General features: G+C 42.4%; 1 protein-coding gene across 4 annotated transcripts in view; it reads left to right on the top strand.

Annotated features, from left to right (window-relative positions):
• Positions 1-22,850, top strand: part of BRD1 (bromodomain containing 1) — a 2,713,326-nt gene that overhangs the window by 2,066,106 nt on the left and 624,370 nt on the right. For all 4 annotated transcript variants that reach the window (XM_044066979.1, XM_044066978.1, XM_044066977.1 and 1 more), the window contains one exon: positions 3,021-3,156. In XM_044066979.1, the coding sequence (XP_043922914.1) occupies positions 3,021-3,156 (136 nt within the window). The remainder of the gene's footprint in view (positions 1-3,020; positions 3,157-22,850) is intronic.

Genomic DNA, 22,850 nt, shown 5'->3' with positions numbered 1-22,850 from the left:
AAAAGGACTGAAGAAGATAACATGGATCTGTCATTATGGTAAGTACTTAACTTTCATTTTTTGGAATTGACAAAGGGAAATTACCTTGAGCTTCCTCACAAAACTGTACCTACTCAGACAAGATAGGGGATTTTGATACACCCCAATCTCAAACATCAACTAACTGCCTGGATGATTCATTTCTAATACCTTTTAGGCAACTCTTTTCAGGGGACAAGCAGCAGATATTAAATGAGAGAAGAAAACCTGCTATCAGAAAATCTTATATTGGCAAGTGGATGAGATTTTCTAGTTGCTGCTTAGCCAATAACCACTTCCCTATCTGGGATTATGTACTACTGGTGCTTAAGTATTTGTCAGTTAATAGCCTGTGGCCTTTCATAGTCCTCTGTCAAGAAACATCTTGTGACAGTTTCAAGCTGGGTACTTAGATCCTTAATTTTCTTCAGTGTCGTGTTTTTATTAAAATTATTTCAGAAAGGAGAGCTGCATCTGAGAATACCATGCAAACAGATTGCTCCTTCCTGAAATCCTAACTTTGTGCTGGAAAAGTTAACCACATCTCCATTTGAAACCTACACATCAAGCAGACTTAAGGTTCATTACGTGGAAAACTGTTTTCATTGCTCTGACATCTACAAGAAGAGTATCTTAGTTGCAAACTGTCATAGTGGATAAACTCTAGCTGGTCTTCCGGAGGGGTAGTGTGTCCATGAACAACTCCCTCATTCATGCCTAAGGTTGTTTGAGTTTACTTTTGAATCAGTCAAATGGTGCATTGTACACTCTTGATCTGTGATCTCCTTAGATGTGGATGCCATACCTTTACTTACAAGTTGCACCAAATAGAAGGGATTTCTCAGTACTATGGATGCATGGTGATCAAATTTCAGGTTACTATCAGCCTGAGTTTCCAAGTCCCTTACCACTGGTTCTCCTCTTAGGGGAGTGTTATCAGTATTGTAATTTGCAGGGTTGCTTGCCTTCTCAAAGGGTATGATTATGCATTTTTTTCATTGAGTTGTAGGCCATGTTTCTGGTACCAGTTACTTATCAGTATTAGACCTTCCTGGAGGATATTTACATCTCTGGGGGATTCAGTGATTGCACCCAGCTTGCAGTCTTAAGCAAACTTGGTCAGCCAAAGGCCCTCTACATTTGTCTGCATTTACCTTGAATTCATAGAGGTCCCAGTACTTAGCCCTATGGAGGACCACTAGTAAATCTTGATTGATCTGGTAACCAGTTCCAGGCAGTATCAAGCCTTACTCTGAGAGCCTTATAACCTTTGGCATATTAGAAAGGGTGAACACTATAAGCTTTCTAGAGGCAGTTGCGTGTTCCTCTGTACTTACTTTAATGATGAATTGCAAGCTGGACTCTTTTTATCTCTAAATCCAGAACTAGCTTTGCCAGGGCCATTCTCCAGGGACTGTTAGATTCATATTCTTCCTTTTCCCAGGTTAGATGGGCTTTAGTTATTAACCCATATAGCCTAAAGGGTACTGCAGCAATGGGATTGATAAACATAGGGCAGTTGTGTTGGTTGCACTTGCTCGTAACAGTAGATTTTTGAATTCCTCACTGTTGCAATATTTGTTAGGCTATATGGGTTGATTGCTAAAGCCTATCCAACCAAGGAAGAGAAAGGATATAGTTATTGTTGGGAAGTAGAATTGGTAGCTATTTCTTGGTTTTATAGCTCAAGATGAGTATGCTGCACCTTAACTTTTGGGCAAGAAAGTCCTGAAGATTTTCCAGTCTGACTGTTAATTTTTCCCTACTCTGGGCTAACCAGTCAAATGATTGAAGTAGGGTGTTGGATAGATTGGGTTAGGTGTGTACATCTGTCATTTTATGGATCTGGTCATTCAGCAGACATGCAAATATGTTGCAGTACCATGGTAATATTCTTAGGCTTATGGGTAAGCTGATGTTAACTGTACTTGAAGGCTTCATGCTGGAAGGGTGGACATCTGGTTGTAGCTCATTAATGGGTTTAATGTGCCAAGAATAGAGGCTGTTGTAAAGAGTGTACCTTGTAAATTGAGATTACGGATGAGAATTTTTAAGAAGGTGGTAGATCTGGACTCTGAGGCTTTGAGCTTAAGACTGACAAAGGGGGATATAAACTGCAACTTCCAAGTATGCTTGGCTGGCAGACAACTGGGAGAGGAGTTGCTGTGGGAGGTATTTCCACTTTTCGTGGATTATCAGAACTTCTGTTGTCAGCTAAAGGATACAAATAAAGCATTTACACTAGCTAGTGTGTGTGTATGAATGTTGTGGTGGTAGTGATGCATCAAGCCATTTTCTTTAAAATAGAAACTGGATGGAAAGAAACATAATTTGCAAATTGGTAATCTTTTCTGAGCTATGTGACCTTAAGAGAAGAACATTGTGGATATAAATGTTGAACAAAATTGGCATTGCCTTTGAGAAGATGATTCATCTGAGAATTAAATGACTTCATCTTTTTAGCACAGCAGTTAGCAGCTGCTTTTGAAACTGTAATTTCCCTTACAAAGGAATGGGCTGGTCAGTTTTGCCATTTTCAGTGTTCACTTAGTAGCAGGAGTTCAGTCAAAAAACATTTAGGTAGTACAAAGAAGGGGTAGTGACTGGAAAAAATTCAGTGCGTCCAAAAATGTTTTTTCCCTTTGCTAGAGCAGTATGTAACAGGAATATGCAGGTTTTGCAGTGCAGTCTCCCAGTGGGTAGCTAAATGAAAGGCGTAATAAAAAAAAATCTTACTTATATTTGAATAGAAAGCTTATGCCATTTCACTGCTGCAGTGCTATTGTCTATGGAAACGGTCATCTTCCTACATTCTGAAGAATGTTCTCTCTGAAATTTGAAGTTATAGTTATAACTGCCATTAAAACTGCCGTTGAACATGTTTTCTCTGTTTGATTTGTGTGATGTGTAAATCATTGTAGATTGCTAAATGCTCTTGGGTAATTCATATTAAGCTTTGAGAGTTTGTTCTACTGTAACAGATCACTTTTTTATATGTGTAGGTCTTCCTAATGGTTTTGGGGATGACATTAAGGAGAAAAATGTAAATCATGCAGGACACAGAAGAGGTGAACCTCGCCGTCGCTGTGCTTCAGAATCCAGTATATCTTCAAGTAGCAGCCTTTTTTGCAATACAAGGTATAGCAGGAAATTGTGTTGGTACATTTGAAAAGTGTTAAATTACTTTGATGGTGTAGCTTTATCTTCTCCTTTTTGGTTTACTCTTACGTTGATTTCTGGTTCCTTGTTTTTCCAGGGGTACTGCTTTTTTTGGGTGGGTGGGGGCTAAAAGACATTAAGAAATCTTTCTTCAATTCTCTGGGTATGGTCATTAATGCAAGGGTGAGCTTCTGGGTAACAAAAACAGAATTTATAAATGCACTTTGAAGGAAAGAGAGTAAACTGTAAGTTGCCTTTGGAGAAGAGTATGTAGTGTGATTTGTTTCATTTTAAAAAGTATTTCCTAACCTAGCATTGTTGTGCAATTGAGAGACTTGGGGTGTGCTTCATTGTGTGTGGAACATTATTTTATTTTGTGCTATAGAAATGTCCATTTGGTAATCAGGCTGTCAAGCAGTGGTACTCAAGCTTGGCCATTTAATCATATCAGTGACTAAAGCATTTCCTTTAAAAGTACTTTTAAGTAGTAGTCATGTGAGTGCTTTGTGTTCCTGTTACTATCATCTATATTTTGGGGGGAGAAGGAGTATGGTTTGCAACCAGTATGTAGAAAGGAAATTGCACAGCTTATAATTTAGAACCAGTCTTTGCAATCATGTTTCCTTTATTTGGAACTTTGTATGTCCTTCCTTCATCACTGTTAAAGTAGTCTTTACTCTTAGAGTAACAAGACTAAGTAACATCTAGGCAGCATACTAAAGTCTTTGCCCCTTCCAGGCATCATACATCAGATATATGTCCTTTGTGCAAGGTGTAAGGTATGTACAGTGGATATAAAAAGTTTACACACCTCTGTTAAAATGTCAGGTTTTTGTAATATAAAAAAGATCACAATAAATAAAGATGTACACTGACAGCTTTGCTTCTATTTGCATAGGACCAAAGATTTCAGAAAGTCGGATCATATTTTTGTGTCCTTTTCGGACAAAAGAAAAGGATTGCTTGTTTCGAAAGTGGCTTACAGGTTGCATTTTTGTAATATAAAAAAGATCACAATAAATAAATACAAAACTTTTCCTACCTTTAATGTGACCTATAACCTGTAAAATTCAATCGAAAAACAAGTCTGTTAGGGGAAAAATATAAAAAAATAAAAAACATACAATAAGCTGGTTGCATAAGTGTGCACACCCTTAAACTAATATTTTGTTGATGCACCTTTTGATTTAATTACTACATTCAGTCTTCTTGGGTAGGATATTTGCCCACTCTTTCTTGCAAAAGTGCTCCAAATCTGTCAGATTGCGAGGGCATCTCTTGTGCACTGCCCTTTTCAGGTCACCCCACAGGTTTTCTATTTGATTTAGGTCTGGGCTCTGCCTGGGCCATTCCAAAACTTTAATTTTCTTTTGGTGAAGTCATTCTTTTGTTGATTTGGATGTTTGCTTGGGGTCATTGTTGTGTTAAAAGGTGAAATTCCTTTTCATCTTCAGCTTTCTAGCAGACTCCTGAAGGTTTTGGGCCAAAAGTGATGGGCATTTGGAACTGTTCATAATTCCCTCCACTTTGACTAAAGCACCAGTTCCAGCTGAAGAAAAGCAACCCCAAAGCATGATACTGCCACCGTCATGCTTCACCGTGGGGATGGTGTTCTTTTTGTGATGCAAAGTGTTTTTGTGCCAAACGTACCTTTTGGAGTTGTGGTCAAAATGTTCACCCTTGGTTTCATCTGACTATAACACATTTTCCCACATACATTTTGGGAGACTTGATGTATTGTTTTGAAAATTTTAGCTGGGTCTGGATGTTTTTCTGTGCAAGAAAAGGGTTTTGTTTTACAACCCTACCCCGTAGCCGAGACGTGGAGAATGCTGGAGATTGTCACATGTAGTACACAACCAGTACTTACCAGAGATTCCTGCAGTTCCTTCAGTGTTTGTCGTAGGTCTCTTGGCAGCCTCCCTGACCAGTTTTCGTCTGGTCTTTTCATCAGTTTTGGAGGGCTGTCCCATTCTTTGCAACGTCACTGTTGTCCCATATTTTCTCTACTTTTTCATGACTGTCTTCACTGTGTTCCATGGTATATCCAATGCTGTGGAAATTTTTTTGTACCCTTCTGACTGATACCTTTCAAAAATGAGATCCGTTTGATGCTTTGTAAGCTCTCTGCAAACCATGGCTTTTGCTGTAGCAGGAAACTGAGTAAATGTCAGGAAAATCCTACTAGGACAGCTAAAGTTTATTTGGGGTTAATCAGTCTCTCTTTAATTGATGGCAGGTGTGTACCCAAGAAGACTGAATCCTGTAATTAAATCAAAAGGTGCTTCAACAATGTATTAATTTACGAATGTGCACATTTATGCAACCAGCTTATTGTATGTTTTTTATTTTTTATATTTTCCACCTAACAGATTTGTTTGTTTTTCAATTGAATTGTACAGGTTATAGGCCACATTAAAGGTGGGAAAAGTTTTGAAATGATTTATTGTGGTCTCATTTTTTTATATCACGAAAACCTGGCATTTTAACAGGGGTGTATAAACATTTTATATCCACTGTATGTGATGTACGGACACCTAATCTACAGAATTACTTTGCCACCAGTCCTGATGCTTCCTATGAATTTGGTCTGTACGCTGTTTAATGAGCTGATTCATCTGCCAAGCCTTCCAAAGATAAGTGCCCCATTGGGGTTCCTTCATTTCTTTTTTTCCTCCTAGTAGTTTTTCTCATGTCATCCAGGAAGGGAAATTGATTCCCCAGAAAGATAAATACGAGAAGTGGTTTTATTTATTTTTTTGTGCTACACATGACCATATACAGTGTGAGATTTGTCAGGCATTTGTCCCTAAGGCACTCCTCAATCGTCTGTCATCCTGCTCTGTTTATTTGGAAAACATATGAAGATTTACCCTCAGGGTCTAATGGGCAAATCCGACTCTCCTGAAGTTCAACCACCAGTTGAGAAAAAAGCTAAAAGTCATGTATTGATCCTGCTGCTGTCCAGCCTCCACCAGACAACTTGGGGTTGGGGGGTGCTTTGTGCTAAGACTACGCCTCAGATCTCATTTGCCACTTATACTGCATATATTCACTGCCCCAGCACCATGCTTGAGCACTTTTTTCAGCCAAATGAATTCTCTTGATTGTAAGATGCTCTAGTTCCACTTATTGTAGGATTTTAGTTCATTTTTTTTCAGGGTTTTTCTTTTCCCAAAAAAAAAAAAAAATTCCACAGACCTTCTGAGGTCTATCCAAGCCTGTATTTACTCTTTGGTATGGACATTGTCTGTTGTGTTTATTGTCATGGATGAGGTTTCTGATTTTATGAAGTGCCTTAAATGTGAGAAGATGTGGTTCCGCAAGTCCCAAAACGTTTTTTCTGACGCACGTGGTGACACTTCCCCCAGGGGCTTTACCATCTCTCAGTAAACCAGTGATGGATATCATTTTAGAGGCAAGGAGGCCTAGTACCAGAAGGTCTTGCGCTGAAAAATGGAAAAGATTCTTTGCCTGGAACAAGTCTAGCACAACAGTGCCCAATTTACCTCAGATCTTACAATACTTAACTGAGGTGCTTCATAAGGGCCTGTCCTTCTCCTCCATCAAAATTCACACCTCAGCCATGTCAACTCATAACACAGAACCCACTCCACTTCTCTCATCCACTGCTTAAGTAGTTCCTCAGAGGGTCCAAAAATCTACGACCAGCCAGGAGAGCTCCAACTCCAGCCAGGGACCTCAACTTTGTACTGGAAAAGCTCACCCTTCCTCCTTTCGAGCCAGCTGCCACTGCGGACTTAAAATTCCTTTCTTGGAAAACAGCTTTCCTTTTAGCAATCACTTCAGCAAGAAGGGTATCTGAATTACAAGCCCTCATGACAGTGGAGCCTTTCATCATCTTTCATGTGGACAGGGTGTCCCTCAGGACCAAGCCCTCCTTCAAGCCAAAGGTGGTATCCAGTGTGGCCCTTAATCAGTCCATACATTTGCCAACCTTCTTTCCTAATCCGCAGAACAAAGGGAAACAGATTCTGCACTCCTTAGACATGCACAGACAACTTAGTTTCTACTTGGACAGAACTAAACCTCAAAGGAAATCTGGTCAACTGCTGGTATTTGCTGCAGGGGCAGAGGGGAAGGCTATTTCAAAGCAAACCATTTCCAAATGGATAGGCCATGGCATTCTTTTTTTGCTACACACACCATGGAAAACCTATCCCACGGGGGATCAGACCCCACTCTACCAGGGCTGCATCTACCTTTACAGCCTTTCTCAGAGGCGTCCCTACCAGAGACATCCTAGAAGCTTAAGCATAACCATCTGCCACTTTTCTCTAAATCCAGAGCTGGTTTTGCCATTGCAGTCTTGCAGGGCCTTTTTAGCTGGTCCTAATTCTATTTAAATTCCTCCTCCCATCTTTAGCTTTGGGAATCTACCCAAAAGTGATGACTGCAACAGTGAAACGCGAAGAACATAGTACAGTTTGTGTACACTTACCATAAATGTAGATGTTAGTGTATTTACTGTTGCAGTCTTGGTTACCCTCCCTCCAGCCCCCTTATTTTTCCTTTTTTGGATATATCTCTACTTTCCTTTACTATCTTCAAAAGCTTTTTGGTGTATTTTTTTTTGTTGGAGGTATAACCTTGTATATTTATAATTTTAATTGCTTCCCATTAAGGGGGCACCTGACATCTGGGGCAAGAAAAACTGATGTAATGGCGTCGGCTGCATGTTTTATACCTCTGACGTCATGGAAGAAGGGACAGTGACTGACGCAGGACCCAAGACTTTGTTAATCAGGCTGACTGAGGGCTACTGCAAGCAGATAACCCTAAAGTGATGACTGCAACAGTGAATACACTCTAACATCTACATTTATGGTAAGTGTACACAACTGTACTTTTCGAGCCCTGCGCTTTGGCCTCACTACAGCCCCCAGAGTGTTCACCAAATGCTTGGCAGTGGCCACAGGTCACTTGAGACATCAGGGATTCTGGGTGCCAAGCATCTACTTCTGCAGGCGAGGGACGAAACAGTGCTTCTTTGCACCAGACTAGGCATTACAGTAAACTTAAAAAAAAATCTGCCTTGTTGCCTTCACAGCATATTACTTTCTTAGGTGCAGAACTGGATTCAAGGCAGATGGTGGCAAATCTTAACCCCGAGTGAATTCAGTCCCTTCATTATCAAATCACGTTATTGGTTTCAAGGAGAAGGGTTCAAGCCAGGGTTGTGTTCTGGGTACCATGGCAGCCACAATTCTTTTAGTTTCCCTAGCTCGGCTACACACGCGGGTTCTACAATGGTTACTCTTTGCCCAGTGGTCCATGCAGGATTTGCCTCTATCACACTAGATAATCATAATCATTACAGAGTCATGCAAGAAAGATCTTCTCAGGTGGTTACAGAGAGAACAGTTGTACCTAGGCTGACCCTTTGTTTTTCCACAACCAACAGCATTACTGACCACAGACGCTTCTCAGATCGGGTGGGGGGGCATTATCTGGGAGTGACGGTCCAAGGGGTATGGCAGGAACGCGAGAGCCACTTGCACATCAGTGTCCTAGAGATGAGAGCGGTGCTGTACGAGTTGCAGGCACTTCAATACTCTCTTCCAGTAGGAACAGTTGCATTTCAAACAGACAATATGTTAGTGGTATGGTACATAAACAAGCAATGAGGAACCAAGTCGTATCCCCTATGTCAAGAGGCACAATGATTATGGCAGTGGGTGGTCGCTTCTCAACGTTTTCTGATAGCAATGCATATCCCAGGGAAATCCATTGTGATACTGGACCAACAGCAGAGCGATTCTGTTGCCTCACGAGTGGTCTCTCAAACCAGAAGTTGTGGAAGAGATTCTCCAGAAATGGGGCCAGCCTTGCTGCGATCTTTTTGCCACCTCCATGAATGCCAAATGCAGCAGGTACTTTGGCCTCGTTCCCTCTCCGAGGAAGTCACCAAGGGATGCACTTGTCCACGAATGGTCCCCGGGACTACTCTCTGCCTTTCCCCCTTCCCCTTAATACCCAAAATACTTTAGAAAGCCAAAACGTTGAAAAGCACTCTGATTCTCATTGCACCTTACTGGCCTAGACAAGTTTGGTTCCCCTTTCTCTGGGCTCATTTACTGGAGGAACCGTGGATTTGAGACTGGTTCCAGACCTTTTGACCCAATCATTGGGAGTGTTCCATCCGTCCATCCAGACCCTCAAGTTGACAGCATGGCTGCTCCAATTCCACGCTTAGCCAGATGTTACAAATTTTCCCCTGCAGTTAAACATATCTTGGTCTCTTCCCACAAACCATCTACAAGGAAACTATATTCAAGTAAATGGAAAAGATTTTCTTATTGGGCTGTTAAACACAATGTAGAACCTTTTACGGCCCCTATTGCCACAGTTCTAGAATTTCTCTCCAAGCTTTTTGACAAAGGAGCGGCAGCAGCTACCAGAGTTCAGCTGGCAGCTATCTCTAACTTTCATACTGGTAAGATGGGAATGCCTATAATGTCTCACAGATTATGTAAGGTCTTTCTGAAAGGTACGGTCTTACTCAGACCCCCGTTCAGGTAACCTCCAGCGCCTTGGGACCTTAATTTTGTGCTTTCTGCATTGTTTTTGCCACCTTTTGAGCCCGCAGCATCTTGATATGAAGTTTTCGTCCTGGAAAACTCTTTTTTTGGTAGCTATTCTGCCAAACGGGTGTCAGAACTTCAAGCTCTCACTTGTACACCTGCCTTTTATAGTTTTTCACAAAGACAGCGTATCATTAAGAACTAATCCCTCTTTTCTACCCAAAGTTTGTTCAGAAAATAATCTAAATCAAGCTATAGGTTTGCATGTGTTCATTCCAAGTTATACTGACAAGTCAGAGTATATATTACATCAATTAGATGTACACTGACAGCTCTGCTTCTATTTGCATAGGACCAAAGATTTCAGAAAGTCGGATCATATTTTTGTGTCCTTTTCGGACAAAAGAAAAGGATTGCTTGTTTCGAAAGTGGCTTACAGGTTGCATTTTTGTAATATAAAAAAGATCACAATAAATAAATACAAAACTTTTCCTACCTTTAATGTGACCTATAACCTGTAAAATTCAATTGAAAAACAAGTCTGTTAGGGGAAAAATATAAAAAACTTACAATAAGCTGGTTGCATAAGTGTGCACACCCTTAAACTAATATTTTGTTGATGCACCTTTTGATTTAATTACTACATTCAGTCTTCTTGGGTAGGATATTTGCCCACTCTTTCTTGCAAAAGTGCTCCAAATCTGTCAGATTGCGAGGGCATCTCTTGTGCACTGCCCTTTTCAGGTCACCCCACAGGTTTTCTATTTGATTTATGCCTGGGCTCTGCCTGGGCCATTCCAAAACTTTAATTTTCTTTTGGTGAAGTCATTCTTTTGTTGATTTGGATGTTTGCTTGGGGTCATTGTTGTGTTAAAAGGTGAAATTCCTTTTCATCTTCAGCTTTCTAGCAGACTCCTGAAGGTTTTGGGCCAAAAGTGATGGGCATTTGGAACTGTTCATAATTCCCTCCACTTTGACTAAAGCACCAGTTCCAGCTGAAGAAAAGCAACCCCAAAGCATGATACTGCCACCGTCATGCTTCACCGTGGGGATGGTGTTCTTTTTGTGATGCAAAGTATTTTTGTGCCAAACGTACCTTTTGGAGTTGTGGTCAAAAAGTTCACCCTTGGTTTCATCTGACTATAACACATTTTCCCACATACATTTTGGGAGACTTGATGTATTGTTTTGAAAATTTTAGCTGGGTCTGGATGTTTTTCTGTGTAAGAAAAGGGTTTTGTTTTGCAACCCTACCCCGTAGCTGAGACGTGGAGAATGCTGGAGATTGTCACATGTAGTACACAACCAGTACTTACCAGAGATTCCTGCAGTTCCTTCAGTGTTTGCCGTAGGTCTCTTGGCAGCCTCCCTGACCAGTTTTCGTCAGGTCTTTTCATCAGTTTTGGAGGGCTGTCCCATTCTTTGCAACGTCACTGTTGTCCCATATTTTCTCTACTTTTTCATGACTGTCTTCACTGTGTTCCATGGTATATCCAATGCTGTGGAATTTTTTTTGTACCCTTCTGACTGATACCTTTCAAAAATGAGATCCGTTTGATGCTTTGTAAGCTCTCTGCGAACCATGGCTTTTGCTGTAGCAGGAAACTGAGTAAATGTCAGGAAAATCCTACTAGGACAGCTAAAGTTTATTTGGGGTTAATCAGTCTCTCTCTAATTGATGGCAGGTGTGTACCCAAGAAGACTGAATCCTGTAATTAAATCAAAAGGTGCTTCAACAATGTATTAATTTACGAATGTGCACATTTATGCAACCAGCTTATTGTATGTTTTTTATTTTTTATATTTTCCACCTAACAGATTTGTTTGTTTTTCAATTGAATTGTACAGGTTATAGGCCACATTAAAGGTGGGAAAAGTTTTGAAATGATTTATTGTGGTCTCATTTTTTTATATCACGAAAACCTGGCATTTTAACAGGGGTGTATAAACATTTTATATCCACTGTATGTGATGTACGGACACCTAATCTACAGAATTACTTTGCCACCAGTCCTGATGCTTCCTATGAATTTGGTCTGTACGCTGTTTAATGAGCTGATTCATCTGCCAAGCCTTCCAAAGATAAGTGCCCCATTGGGGTTCCTTCATTTCTTTTTTTCCTCCTAGTAGTTTTTCTCATGTCATCCAGGAAGGGAAAATGATTCCCCAGAAAGATAAATACGAGAAGTGGTTTTATTTATTTTTTTGTGCTACACATGACCATATACAGTGTGAGATTTGTCAGGCATTTGTCCCTAAGGCACTCCTCAATCGTCTGTCATCCTGCTCTGTTTATTTGGAAAACATATGAAGATTTACCCTCAGGGTCTAATGGGCAAATCCGACTCTCCTGAAGTTCAACCACCAGTTGAGAAAAAAGCTAAAAGTCATGTATTGATCCTGCTGCTGTCCAGCCTCCACCAGACAACTTGGGGTTGGGGGGTGCTTTGTGCTAAGACTACGCCTCAGATCTCATTTGCCACTTATACTGCATATATTCACTGCCCCAGCACCATGCTTGAGCACTTTTTTCAGCCAAATGAATTCTCTTGATTGTAAGATGCTCTAGTTCCACTTATTGTAGGATTTTAGTTCATTTTTTTTCAGGGTTTTTCTTTTCCCAAAAAAAAAAAAATTCCACAGACCTTCTGAGGTCTACCCAAGCCTGTATTTACTCTTTGGTATGGACATTGTCTGTTGTGCTTATTATCATGGATGAGGTTTCTGATTTTATGAAGTGCCTTAAATGTGAGAAGATGTGGTTCCGCAAGTCCCAAAACGTTTTTTCTGACGCACGTGGTGACACTTCCCCCAGGGGCAGAGGGGGAGGTGCTAATAATGGAAGATGCCGACTTCCCGGCAGAGGGGGTCCCCAGAGTCAGGGCGACAGAGATACTTTATCTGGGAGGTCCTTCCAGCACTCCTAAAAGGAGGCCTGCCTGCTTTTCTGTGGAGGCAGTCGGGGGACGTTTGTCACTGTACCCAAACGTTTGGCTAGAGATCTCCCAAGACAAATGGGTGCAGTCATATCCAGAGGATATTACATCCCCTTTTCTATTCCCCCTCCCATAAACAAGTCCTTGTCAGATGTTCCACCTGGTCAAAAGGACAATGCAACACAAGAGATACTCAAGTTGCAAGAAAAGAGAGCCATCCAAGATGTCCCCACAGACCAGATTGTATGCGAAACATATTTTTAGTACCAAAAAAGGAGAGGGGACTAGAGACCTATTCTGGATCTCAGCAAACTAAACAAATCCGTAAATAAATCAAGTTCCAGATGGTGACTGCAGTCAATATTTCCCTTTATAGGGAAAGACGATTGGATGTGTTCGATAGATCTCCAGGATGCGTATTACCACATAAAAATGGACAACCGGTCCAGGAGATATTTATGCTTTTGGCTGGGAGCCAGTTGTTACCAGATGTTCTTCGTGTTTCACTGTTGCAGTCATCACTTTAGGGTTATCTGCTTGCAGTAGCCCTCAGTCAGCCTGATCAACAAAGTTTTGGGTCCTACGTCGGTCGCTGTCCCTTCTTCCATGACGTCAGGTCATCAGGGGTATAAAACATGCAGCCGACGCCATTACCCCAGTCTTTCTTGCCGTGCGGTCCCTGAAGCAGAAGCAGTTCGCAAGTGCCGGTTGGCCGACTCCTGAAATTTTCTTTTTCGAGTTTCAGAACCGAAGTCTTCAACTAAAGCTAAGTACCCCGTTGGAGAAACTTTCTCCTTCTGATGTTAGTAAAAGTTAATAATTGCATTACTCGTGGAAAGCTAATAACTCATAAAGATTTTCATTCTTACTGTATTCCTTGCCTAGGCTCTGACAACGTACCATGCTGTCAGTTTTGTGCTTTAATCAGCGCACTATCCGTCGTCTGTATATTTTCGCCTCAAAATATTTCGGTTCTCTATTTAATTATCCAGAAATGTCGTCGGTTAGCCATCCGACTACTGGGATTCCAAAAAAACACAAGGATAAAGACAGGGACAGGCTGCCGAGGTCCAAAGCTGCCAACGACGCTTCTATGCCAGTCTCCAGTTCGCCGGTACTCAGTGAGGCGCTTTCGCAGCCCCTGATATCTGCTACTTCTGATTCGCAGGCCTCTGCTGAGACCCATTCGGAGTCCGGTATTCCGTGAGATGCTTCAGCTATGGAACTTGCAGATGTCTCTACGTTGGATGGGTCCGGAGCCGCTGTGCAGGCACCGGCTTCTGAGGGTGTATTCAGGCCTACGGACTTGCATATTAAACAGACACCTCCTTCTTCTTTTAAGCCTAAATCTCGATCCATCTCAAACAGACGCCCGGGCCGCATGCTCAGGCCTCTATGCCTAAAAAACAGATAAGAATGGCTGAAGATCTTATAACTCTAATCAGGGGAAGCCAGCCTCACCTTCTAAGAGGCCTAGGACTGAAGTTGTTTATGAATCTTCTGACCAGGATTCTGATTTTTCTCATGATCTGGATTTGCCCTAGTCTACTTAAGAGGATTCTGATGCAGAGGACTCTATCCCCTCTGCTTCCCCTCCAGAGGATTTTTCTTTTGGTGAAACCTTACATACTTTAAGGGAGCATTTCCACTGGGAAAGCCAGGATTTTTCTGTTTCAAAAAAGAGGCTTAGGGATTTCTTACTCTTGCCTCAGCATAGGCCTTTAGCTATTCCTCCAGTACTAGACATTGTTGATGATGATTTTTCGGAATCTAGTTTGGCCCCTGATTCCTTGCCTCTTGCTCACAGAAAACCTGACAGATATTACAGGGTTCCTAATTCACACAAGCAAGTTCCTTTTTAAAAATCCTATTGCGGATCCAGACACTATTTCACAGGGACCCAAGGGCATTAAGGCTTCTACTGCTAAAAATCCTACCCCTTCTGATAGAGATTCCAGGGCGCTGGATAGATGGGGTAAAAAGATTTACACTTCTGCAACTTTGGCCATTAGGGCTTTAAACTGCCAGTTTCATATGTTAAAGTATCAACAACATGTTATTGGATTGCTTAAACAGAAAATGATGTTGATTCCTGACTCTGCAGAAAGTAAAGAATTACAGGATTTAATGCATTCTGCTGAGCAGGTTGGAAAACATGCTTTGGAATGTGGATTTGATTCTTGAGGCCTCTTGCAGGGCTGCTGTTACTGGTTCTGTGCTCAGAAGGCATGCTTGGCTTAAGGAGCAATCTTTACCTGATCATGTTAAAGCTAAATTGTTGGATGCTCCCTTAAATCAGGACCGCTTGTTTAGCAACAAGGCTGAGGAAGTTCTGAAAAAGATGGAAGATAAAGCTAAATCTATGCAAACTGTTTAAAGATTTCCTACAAGTTCAGCTTCCTAGATTTAGTAGACACTGGCCCTCTAAGAATTGGTCCTTTCCAGCGTCTTCAAGGTCTTCTCAAGCCAAACCCAGACATAGCAGAAACCTCAGGTTTCAGTCCCAGGGGACACACAAGACTAAGCAGTGGGGAGTTTCTGCACCCAAATCCGGGAGTAGTAAGACTCCCCCCTATGGAAAACAGTCTCAATGACTTGTTTCTAAAACTTCCAAGCACTTCCCAGCTGAATGCTCCTTTAGGCGGAAAGATTGGTCTGCAGGCCAAAAATTGAGAACTCATTACCTAGGACAAATTGGTTTTAAACAGTGTCCCAATGATACAGATTTCACTTCCACACCTTACCAAGGCCAGATCTATATCCCCAAATCAGTGGGCAGAGGCCCAAAATCAAGTACTCTCTCTTAAGCATGGGGGCTGTTCAGTTTGTACCAGAAGAGGAAAAGGGACAAGGGTTCTATTCAAGACTTTTCCTGGTGCCCAGAAAAGGCAATACATGGCGTCCTATCCTGGACCTTTCTTCTCTAAATACCTTTCTGGTTATTCCAAAATTCAAGATGCTGACTCTTCACCAGCTGCTTCCTATGCTAGGCAAAGATGCATGGTTGGCAACACTAGAGTTAAAAGAAGCACACCTGCACATCCCTATCAGGGAATCTTGCAGAAGCCCTTTGGCTTATCTACTGCGCCCAGGGTATTCACAAAGTGCCTAGCTCCAGTCATTGCATTCTGCAGGCAAAGAAATAGTCAAATATACCCATATCTGGACGATTGTCTAATTCATGCAGAAAGCCAGGACATACTTTTGAATCATCTGGTCTTTGTTCAAAGGGTACTGACTTGTCTGTGGTACACCATAAAGGAAAATTAAATCACAACTGGTACCCTGTCAACAAATTATATTCCTGGGAGCAAGCTTGAATACAACTTCCCAGATGGCTTTTCTCACGCCAGAGAAATGGATTCATTTGACAACCTACTTCAAACAAGTGGCCACAAAAACCCAGTTACGTGCAAGGCAAATACTGCAAGCCTTTGGGGTTCATGGCCTCCTGCATTCTTTTAATTCCGTATGCAAGGCTGCTTATGAGGAAACTGCAGTGGTATCTCAAAAGCCTATGGTGTCAACATTCACAGGATCTAGAGGCAATGATTCGTATCATACCTTGCCTACACCTAGAGTTCCTTTGGTGGGCGGAGGCCTGCCACCAAAACAGGGTACTACCATTCACACTATTCCCTGCCGCCCAAACATTAACAGCGCATCAGACTATGCATGGGGGGGTCCACCTGGCAGGGAAGTGCATTAAGGGCAAGTCAAATGCACCTGCATATCAATCAAAAAGCTGTACAGAATGCTCTGACAGCCTTCAAGGATCACATTCTTCCAGGACAATTAATGATAGACTGACAACACCACTGTTATGTGGTACATAAACATGCAGGGGGGTACACATTTTTACCCCCTCTGCAGTCTAGCCATGGCATTGTGAAACACAGCCCTGAGTTATCGGGTAAATTTACAAGCTCAGTTCCTGCCAGGAAAACAAAATACACTGGCAGACGAACTAAGCAGAAACCTCATGGACCCACACGAGTGGAAACTGGAACCAAGGATTTTCAACATGTTGACAAGCAAATGGGGGAGCCCAGATACAGACCTGTTTGCTTCCCCCCAAAACTGTCAGTTGGACAAATTCTGCATAAGGACTCCCCACAAACAAGCTTGGAAAGTGGATGCTCTGTCCTTCAGCTGGAAAAACCGATCAGTTTATGCCTTTCCTCCTCTGCCTCTGCTCTCCAAAGTACTACTAAAGATCAAACAAGACAAGTTAAGGACGATAGATTGCACCAGACTGGACACTCCAACACTGGGTACCCCCTCTTGCGCAGTGTGTCACTGTGGGGCCCGGCACCTGCCTCAGACTCCTACTCTATTGTCTCAGCAGGAGAACCAAATTCTGCATCCTCAACTTCAAACACTGAATCTAGCAGCCTGGCTAATTACGTAATTTCTCCTTTACCATCTCCCAGTAAACCAGTGATGGATATCATTTTAGAGGCAAGGAGGCCTAGTACCAGAAGGTCTTGCGCTGAAAAATGGAAAAGATTCTTTGCCTGGAACAAGTCTAGCACAACAGTGCCCAATTTACCTCAGATCTTACAATACTTAACTGAGGTGCTTCATAAGGGCCTGTCCTTCTCCATCAAAATTCACACCTCAGCCATGTCAACTCATAACACAGAACCCACTCCACTTCTCTCATCCACTGCTTAAGTAGTTCCTCAGAGGGTCCAAAAATCTACGACCACCCAGGAGAGCTCCAACTCCAGCCAGGGACCTCAACTTTGTACTGGAAAAGCTCACCCTTCCTCCTTTCGAGCCAGCTGCCACTGCGGACTTAAAATTCCTTTCTTGGAAAACAGCTTTCCTTTTAGCAATCACTTCAGCAAGAAGGGTATCTGAATTACAAGCCCTCATGACAGTGGAGCCTTTCATCATCTTTCATGTGGACAGGGTGTCCCTCAGGACCAAGCCCTCTTTCAAGCCAAATGTGGTATCCAGTGTGGCCCTTAATCAGTCCATACATTTGCCAACCTTCTTTCCTAATCCGCAGAACAAAGGGAAACAGATTCTGCACTCCTTAGACATGCACAGACAACTTAGTTTCTACTTGGACAGAACTAAACCTCAAAGGAAATCTGGTCAACTGCTGGTATTTGCTGCAGGGGCAGAGGGGAAGGCTATTTCAAAGCAAACCATTTCCAAATGGATAGGCCGTGGCATTCTTTTTTTGCTACACACACCATGGAAAACCTATCCCACGGGGGATCAGACCCCACTCTACCAGGGCTGCATCTACCTTTACAGCCTTTCTCAGAGGCGTCCCTACCAGGGACATCCTAGAAGCTTAAGCATAACCATCTGCCACTTTTCTCTAAATCCAGAGCTGGTTTTGCCATTGCAGTCTTGCAGGGCCTTTTTAGCTGGTCCTAATTCTATTTAAATTCCTCCTCCCATCTTTAGCTTTGGGAATCTACCCAAAAGTGATGACTGCAACAGTGAAACGCGAAGAACATAGTACAGTTTGTGTACACTTACCATAAATGTAGATGTTAGTGTATTTACTGTTGCAGTCTTGGTTACCCTCCCTCCAGCCCCCTTATTTTTCCTTTTTTGGATATATCTCTACTTTCCTTTACTATCTTCAAAAGCTTTTTGGTGTATTTTTTTTTGTTGGAGGTATAACCTTGTATATTTATAATTTTAATTGCTTCCCATTAAGGGGGCACCTGACATCTGGGGCAAGAAAAACTGATGTAATGGCGTCGGCTGCATGTTTTATACCTCTGACGTCATGGAAGAAGGGACAGCGACTGACGCAGGACCCAAGACTTTGTTAATCAGGCTGACTGAGGGCTACTGCACGCAGATAACCCTAAAGTGATGACTGCAACAGTGAATACACTCTAACATCTACATTTATGGTAAGTGTACACAACTGTACTTTTCGAGCCCTGCCCTTTGGCCTCACTACAGCCCCCAGAGTGTTCACCAAATGCTTGGCAGTGGCCACAGGTCACTTGAGACATCAGGGATTCTGGGTGCCAAGCATCTACTTCTGCAGGCGAGGGACGAAACAGTGCTTCTTTGCACCAGACTAGGCATTACAGTAAACTTAAAAAAAATCTGCCTTGTTGCCTTCACAGCATATTACTTTCTTAGGTGCAGAACTGGATTCAAAGCAGATGGTGGCAAATCTTAACCCCGAGTGAATTCAGTCCCTTCATTATCAAATCAAGTTATTGGTTTCAAGGAGAAGGGTTCAAGCCAGGGTTGTGTTCTGGGTACCATGGCAGCCACAATTCTTTTAGTTTCCCTAGCTCGGCTACACACGCGGGTTCTACAATGGTTACTCTTTGCCCAGTGGTCCATGCAGGATTTGCCTCTATCACACTAGATAATCATAATCATTACAGAGTCATGCAAGAAAGATCTTCTCAGGTGGTTACAGAGAGAACAGTTGTACCTAGGCTGACCCTTTGTTTTTCCACAACCAACAGCATTACTGACCACAGACGCTTCTCAGATCGGGTGGGGGGGCATTATCTGGGAGTGACGGTCCAAGGGGTATGGCAGGAACGCGAGAGCCACTTGCACATCAGTGTCCTAGAGATGAGAGCGGTGATGTACGAGTTGCAGGCACTTCAATACTCTCTTCCAGTAGGAACAGTTGCATTTCAAACAGACAATATGTTAGTGGTATGGTACATAAACAAGCAATGAGGAACCAAGTCGTATCCCCTATGTCAATAGGCACAATGATTATGGCAGTGGGTGGTCGCTTCTCAACGTTTTCTGATAGCAACGCATATCCCAGGGAAATCCATTGTGATACCGGACCAACAGCAGAGCGATTCTGTTGCCTCACGAGTGGTCTCTCAAACCAGAAGTTGTGGAAGAGATTCTCCAGAAATGGGGCCAGCCTTGCTGCGATCTTTTTGCCACCTCCATGAATGCCAAATGCAGCAGGTACTTTGGCCTCGTTCCCTCTCCGAGGAAGTCACCAAGGGATGCACTTGCCCACAAATGGTCCCCGGGACTACTCTCTGCCTTTCCCCCTTCCCCTTAATACCCAAAATACTTTAGAAAGCCAAAACGTTGAAAAGCACTCTGATTCTCATTGCACCTTACTGGCCTAGACAAGTTTGGTTCCCCTTTCTCTGAGCTCATTTACTGGAGGAACTGTGGATTTGAGACTAGTTCCAGACCTTTTGACCCACTCATTGGGAGTGTTCCATCCGTCCATCCAGACCCTCAAGTTGACAGCATGGCTGCTCCAATTCCACGCTTAGCCAGATGTTACAAATTTTCCCCTGCAGTTAAACATATCTTGGTCTCTTCCCACAAACCATCTACAAGGAAACTATATTCAAGTAAATGGAAAAGATTTTTTATTGGGCTGTTAAACACAATGTAGAACCTTTTACGGCCCCTATTGCCACAGTTCTAGAATTTCTCTCCAAGCTTTTTGACGAAGGAGCGGCAGCAGCTACCAGAGTTCAGCTGGCAGCTATCTCTAACTTTCATACTGGTAAGATGGGAATGCCTATAATGTCTCACAGATTATGTAAGGTCTTTCTGAAAGGTACGGTCTTACTCAGACCCCCGTTCAGGTAACCTCCAGCACCTTGGGACCTTAATTTTGTGCTTTCTGCATTGGTTTTGCCACCTTTTGAGCCCGCAGCATCTTGATATGAAGTTTTTATCCTGGAAAACTCTTTTTTTGGTAGCTATTCTGCCAAACAGGTGTCAGAACTTCAAGCTCTCACTTCTACACCTGCCTTTTATAGTTTTTCACAAAGACAGAGTATCATTAAGAACTAATCCCTCTTTTCTACCCAAAGTTTGTTCAGAAAATAATCTAAATCAAGCTATAGGTTTGCCTTTGTTCACTCCAAGTTATACCGACAAGTCAGAGTATATATTACATCAATTAGATGTACACTGACAGCTCTGCTTCTATTTGCGTAGGACCAAAGATTTCAGAAAGTCGGGTCATATTTTTGTGTCCTTTTCGGACAAAAGAAAAGGATTGCTTGTTTCGAAAGTGGCTTACAGGTTGCATTTTCCTTTCATACACTAAGAATAACAGACAGTGATCAGGCAAAGTAATAGGTCATTCCATGAGAGTGCATTCAACATCCTCTGCTTTTCAGGCTAGGCCTCCCATGGGCACTATTTGTGCAGCCGCCACATAGGTGAGACCTCATACCTTTATTACTCATTACAAAGTAGATGTGGCCTCCCGGAACAGGTATTCCTTTGGTTCCACTGTACTGAGTAGTCTTTCCTCTTGATCCACCCTAGGGTAGAGGTGCTAGGGACGCTGTCCCAACCAGCAAGAATTACGGTGAGATAGGACAACATAACATTAAGAAGTTGTGTACTCACCATAACGTTTTATGTTTGTTGTCCATCTTACCTATATTCTTGTGTCCCACCCACCTTCCCCTTCCTTCATTACTGGAGGAATGGGTGGATAATCTTATGTATATGGTTGATGGTTTGGAGTCTTTGATTCTTCTTTCTAGAAAATTGCTATGTTCTAGTATGTGGATATACTAAGCTAGTGTTTCTCTTGAAAACAAGATCTGAGGATTTTACCAGATGCATCAATGGACAGAGGTTATCCTGCAGCCTGTGGAACCTCTTGAGCTTTTGTATTCTGCCGCGTTGGAACCGATGCTCTATTCTGAACCCAACCAGCAAGAATATAGGTGAGATGGACAACAAACATGGAATGTTATGGTGAGTACATAACTTATTTCTGTGATCTAATTTAGTTCAGAGTCTTTGGAGCCTGCTGGGTCTCCAGAGCTAAGACGTCCATGCTAAGCACCCAGAATTGGTTCCAATGTGTTTGGGTCTGCTTTTGTCCCCAGCACTGCACTGCCCATCACTTCTTCTTGTTTGGCTGGATCTTTGGCTCCTGGGATGCATTTTTCTGATCCTTCTGTGATGCCCCACCACTGAACCAGTAATCAAGGAGCCTCAGTCCTCACTACTGGCACCAGTGGTCGACTTACACCTAGAGGATGACGAGGCACACACACTGTATTATCAGTTGCAGCTGTCTGCATCATGTGCATTTTCCCTTAAGAGAACACACAGACACAATCAATCCTGGGCTGGTTTCTTCCTCTTTCTCCAGACCCCCACTAAGACTCTCCACTGGTACAGCTGTAGAGTTGAGATCTCAGCTGAGTGGCCAAGCCAAGACCTCCACCACCCTCTCTATCCAGTGCTTCATGTCCCTGCCCAAGTAGCTGACAATGCACACTTTTTGAGGTTTGATTTACACACACACACACACACACACACACACACACACACACACACACCTGGGAAAGGTTGGTGCAGGTTTACTAGCTATGCCCCCTTTTGCCCAGATTATAAGGTGGTTATCACTGCCATGGCCAGATCCTTAACCGCTACTTTAAGGCCCTTAACAAAAGGTGTTCAATCTTACTGTGTAATGTTGCTATTAATACAAATGGTAGATTGACCAAGAGCAAAGCTATTAGGAGTGCCCCACAGTGTCACCAATTAAATATGCAAGTGTTCTCAGAACTTGGATATCTCTAGACAGATCAGCCACAATGAAATGTTTAAATATATTTAATAGATAAAAGAACAGGACAAAGCTAAATACATATTTACATGACATCAGAGTTCAAAATCACAGGAAATATTTAAAACAGCATTGCAGGACAGTCTCAAGTTAATGATGAAAAATATCTAGACTAGGCTTTGCTATATCCCTGACTATATCTGAGAGTTACTATTCCCTAGAAACTTGCAGAGCAAGGTAAATGTGTGGTGAATGGGTCTTGTCCAGTCCAAGACAGAATACAGAATGCTGTCTGAGAGTTCTGAAATTAATATCTCAAATATTACCGCTGGGATAACTTGCAGAATGACATCATTGCTTGTCATCTGACTCCTAGTTCCCAGGCGGCTCAAAACAGCCATTGATGGCAGCTGGTAGCATGTTAGCATCTACCTGTGAAACTGCATAGACAAGAGCTTTTTCTCAGATCTTTGGCAAATGCTGGATGTCATAAAACACTTCCAAGACAATACATAAAACTTTGCAGCACAGACATTGCGTCTCCTTGCTGTGATAAAGTAATTTGATTTCAGCTATTTTTTGAAGTTTGCTAGACTGAAGTGAACCTCTTGTATTCCAGTTTCCACTGTTAAAATATACATTTAAGCAGTTACAATA

Source organism: Protopterus annectens, chromosome 3.part1 (genome assembly GCF_019279795.1).
Source record: "Protopterus annectens isolate FY-2018-M chromosome 3.part1, PAN1.0, whole genome shotgun sequence".
Lineage (NCBI taxonomy): Eukaryota > Metazoa > Chordata > Ceratodontiformes > Protopteridae > Protopterus > Protopterus annectens.
This window is presented reverse-complemented; position numbering and strand designations above follow the sequence as displayed.